The sequence below is a fragment of the Zeugodacus cucurbitae genome, chromosome 3, assembly GCF_028554725.1.
Source record: "Zeugodacus cucurbitae isolate PBARC_wt_2022May chromosome 3, idZeuCucr1.2, whole genome shotgun sequence".
Classification (NCBI taxonomy): Eukaryota; Metazoa; Arthropoda; class Insecta; order Diptera; family Tephritidae; genus Zeugodacus; species Zeugodacus cucurbitae.
Window position 1 is genome coordinate 34233310 of NC_071668.1, and position 3687 is coordinate 34236996.

The 3687-nt window shown below is 33.4% G+C and overlaps 1 protein-coding gene across 1 annotated transcript; it reads left to right on the forward strand.

The window, feature by feature from the left end:
- The first annotated feature begins 1552 nt into the window (after positions 1-1552).
- Positions 1553-3687, forward strand: LOC105219820 (receptor-type tyrosine-protein phosphatase kappa). The gene has a single exon (XM_011196151.3). It carries the CDS (start codon positions 1567-1569, stop codon positions 3592-3594), a length of 2028 nt encoding a protein of 675 aa, XP_011194453.2. The 5' UTR covers positions 1553-1566; the 3' UTR covers positions 3595-3687.

A 3687-nucleotide genomic window follows, 5' to 3' on the forward strand; every position in this document is an offset into this window, starting at 1 on the left:
GGGTCTGGAAGTATGTCTAATCGGGACGATCAGACTTAAGTGGAGGGCAGTGTGACGAACATGTATGCTAAAATAAACTAGAATCAACAACGAAGTCGATAACTTGCCAGATTTATCCAGACATCGATATTCGTCGTTGCCAGAATGTTCGAGTGACGATAACTTGCTAACAAACGGGTATATAAAGGCTGCCGGACTGGCAGCTGCACACAGTTCTAATTAGAGAGTTGCCGAGTAAAGTACAAGATATCAGAAGTAAGAAGTTGTGAACTTGTACAACGAGGGGGAAACTTTAGTATAGTATCCCCCGATTTCAGGGTTAAAATGGGTATGGTTGGAAAGAGGACGATCTCCAGATTACGAATATATATAATAGTTGCCGCAGGAGACTTATAGTTTTCGAGATATTCGCATTCAAAATTGAAAATTTCACAAATTTTATGTGGCGATATTTCGATTATTAGTTAACTTTTAATTTATATAATGCGCTTATTACACACTAACACTTCACTAAATTGTTTCCACATACTTATTTTATATCAATTGGTTTAATATTTGCTTTAAATAAGCATTTTAATTTTTAAACAATTTTGTTTATATGCACAATAACCAGGTTGACAGATATCATGTGTTGCCATAACCAAACAAATGAAAATAAAAATAATAATCTTTCGCGTATTGCTTTTTTTCTGTAATTGCGGCCTTCGGCCGCGCTTTTGGAAAATAACTCTGGTCCACCCAATATCATGGTTTTTCAAGAAACAGGAATAAATGTACTATAAATCATGTAATTTTTTTATTAACTTTTATTCGTTTGTAAAATATGTAGATTTGGCAACACTTGATATCTGTCAACATGGTTATTGTGCATATAAACAAAATTGTTTAAAAATTAAAATGCTTATTTAAAGCAAATATTAAACCAATTGATATAAAATAAGTATGTGGAAACAATTTAGTGAAGTGTTAGTGTATAATAAGCGCATTATATAAATTAAAAGTTATGTAATAATCGAAATATCGCCACATAAAATTTGTGAAATTTTCAACTTTAAATGCGAATATCTCGAAAACTATAAGTCTCCTGCGGCAACTATTATATATATTCGTAATCTTGAGATCGTCCTCTTTCCAACCATACCCATTTTAACTCTGAAATCGGGGGATACTATACTAAAGCCGACCCACAACGAGTAATAAAGTGTTAAGTTTGTTAAATTAGAAATAAAGATAAGTGTATAACCATTAAACAGTGACTTTTATTTGACAATCCAGTGATCGAACTCAAGGTAGAGTTTACAGTAAACGACAGATTTTGGAAATCCGTTACAATAGCATAAAAATCGAATAAATTAACAGTAATGATTAAAATGTATATAAAAGATAAATACATTGATTGTGTAGACGAGGTATCATGTTCTTTCGTAATATCGATTAAATGAAAATATTAACATCTCTTCAATTTAGTGAAATGATACTAAAATTTCATTTTATAAAAACATATAATGTAGTGTAAAATACAAGAAAAAAGTCTTCTGGAGGTGGCCAAAAATTCGAAAAGTCATTATGCCAAACTCAAAAGATAAATCGCATACCTCGAAGGGGAACTCGCAAAAATATAGATCTAAATCATCAAATTATGCGGAGGTGGAGGCATATAAATCTAATTTCGTATCAATACCAAATACCATAAAGCTTAGTATGCTTAATAGTGGACTTCTTTCCTTTGAAAAAATAAGGTTAGAGGCAAGGGATGAGAAGAACTCGTTGTCAAAAACTATACCGCATTTTCCAATAAATAAAACACATTTTCTTAAGTTGTGTGAATTGCGACGAAAATTTCCAGTGCTTTATAAATTAGAGTTCCAAACGGCAACTAGAGTAGAAACAAATATGTGTAGACATGCATTAAGAAGAAATAACCAAGAAAAAAATCAAAATTCAAAGTGTATTCCTTACGATTACAACCGAGTTGTCCTAAAAAAGAAATCAGCGGTTCCGGATTCAGATTATATTAATGCGTCTTATGTTGATAGCCTTTTAAAACCAAATGCTTACATTGTCTCGCAAGGTCCAGTGGAAGAAACAGTAAATGCATTCTGGCAAATGGTGTGGCAAGAAAATATTAGTGCCATTATCATGCTTACTAAAACGTTCGATTTTGCCAAAGTAATGTGTGTTCAGTATTGGCCTCCAAATATGGAAATACATGAAACTTATGGTGATATACATATAAATATTGTACATGAGGAACAGCTTGCCAATTTTCATATTCGAACTTTTCATTTATACAAAGTCAACGAACTCAAGGAAATCATTAACGAACGTCTTATACTTCAATTCCATTACACAGAGTGGTATTCTCATTCATGCCCTTTTTCAAATGCACTTTTAGAGTTTAGGCGGCGAGTGCGTTTGGTGGTTGGTAACATTATTAAAGGTGACGATATTAAAGGACCAATGCTAGTTCATTGTAGCGATGGCGGAGGTCGATCCGGTGTATACTTATCAATAGATGCTAATCTAGAGTTAGCAGAAGAAGAAGAATGTTTCAACGTGTTTGGTTATTTAAAAAAGCTTCGTCAATCGAGGAAGGGTCTTGTCGAAAATGTTGAACAATACAAATTTATTTATGATACACTGGAAGAGCATGAGATATGTGGGAAAACATGGTTTCCGGTATCAGAACTATCTGATCGACTTAAGGTTAAAGCCCGACGTAATCCTTTAACAAAGATGAATGAATATCAATTGGAATATGGTCAAATTTGTAAACAGACTCCTCGATTTTCAATAGGAGATTGTGCAGGTGGTCATAGAGCTGACAACAGGGATAAAAATCGTGATGTCCTGTGTGTTCCACCTGATAATTTTAGACCGTATTTAACCTCTTTTCAAGGTAATGCTTTCACAGACTACATAAATTCAGTTTTCGTAGATGGGTATACTAAACCAAGGGAGTACATAGTAACAGAATGGCCATTGAAACACACATTAGGAGAATTTTGGTCTCTCATATACGATCATGAATGTTCGGTTGTAGTAGTTCTGTGCCAACCTCCTCTTAATTCACAGAATTTTCCATCATTTTGGCCACATAAATCAAAAATGGAAAAATACGGACCGGTATTTTCGGTTCATAATATTTCATCTAAAACATATACTAATATCAAGCAATGGGAGTTCAAAATAAATAAAAAGATTGTGTCATTGACAGAAATGATGGCAGGTGTCAAAGCTCCTACAAAAACTGTTCAACTATTTCAGCTTACATGTTGGCCTATGGGACATAAAGTTCCAAATTCTACAAATTCATTAGTTTATTTAATGAATATGGTAGAGCTCTGGAGACAAAGAGTTGATTATGGTCCAGTTTGCGTTGTTTCTCCGGATGGTAGAAGCCGTGCTGGAGTATACTGTGCAGCTAACGCATGTATTGAGCAGGTTATTCAACATGAAGAAGTTGATGTATTCCAAGCAGTAAAAACCGTCCGGCGACACCGACCACAACTTGTGGAAAATATGACAGAATACAAATATTGTTATGATTTAGTTTTACATTATGTCCTTCACTTTCTAAATAAAACCAAATAAATGTATAGTATTTCATATTTACACTGATAAGGGAATTTGATTATTGTATTGTATATATATGTGCTTAAATAAACGTTTGAACGAAAAAATGTA

Coding starts and splice junctions, on each gene's coding strand:
- LOC105219820 (XM_011196151.3), top strand. CDS start 1,567: ATGCCAAACTCAAAAGATAAATCGCATACCTCGAAGGGGAACTCGCAA.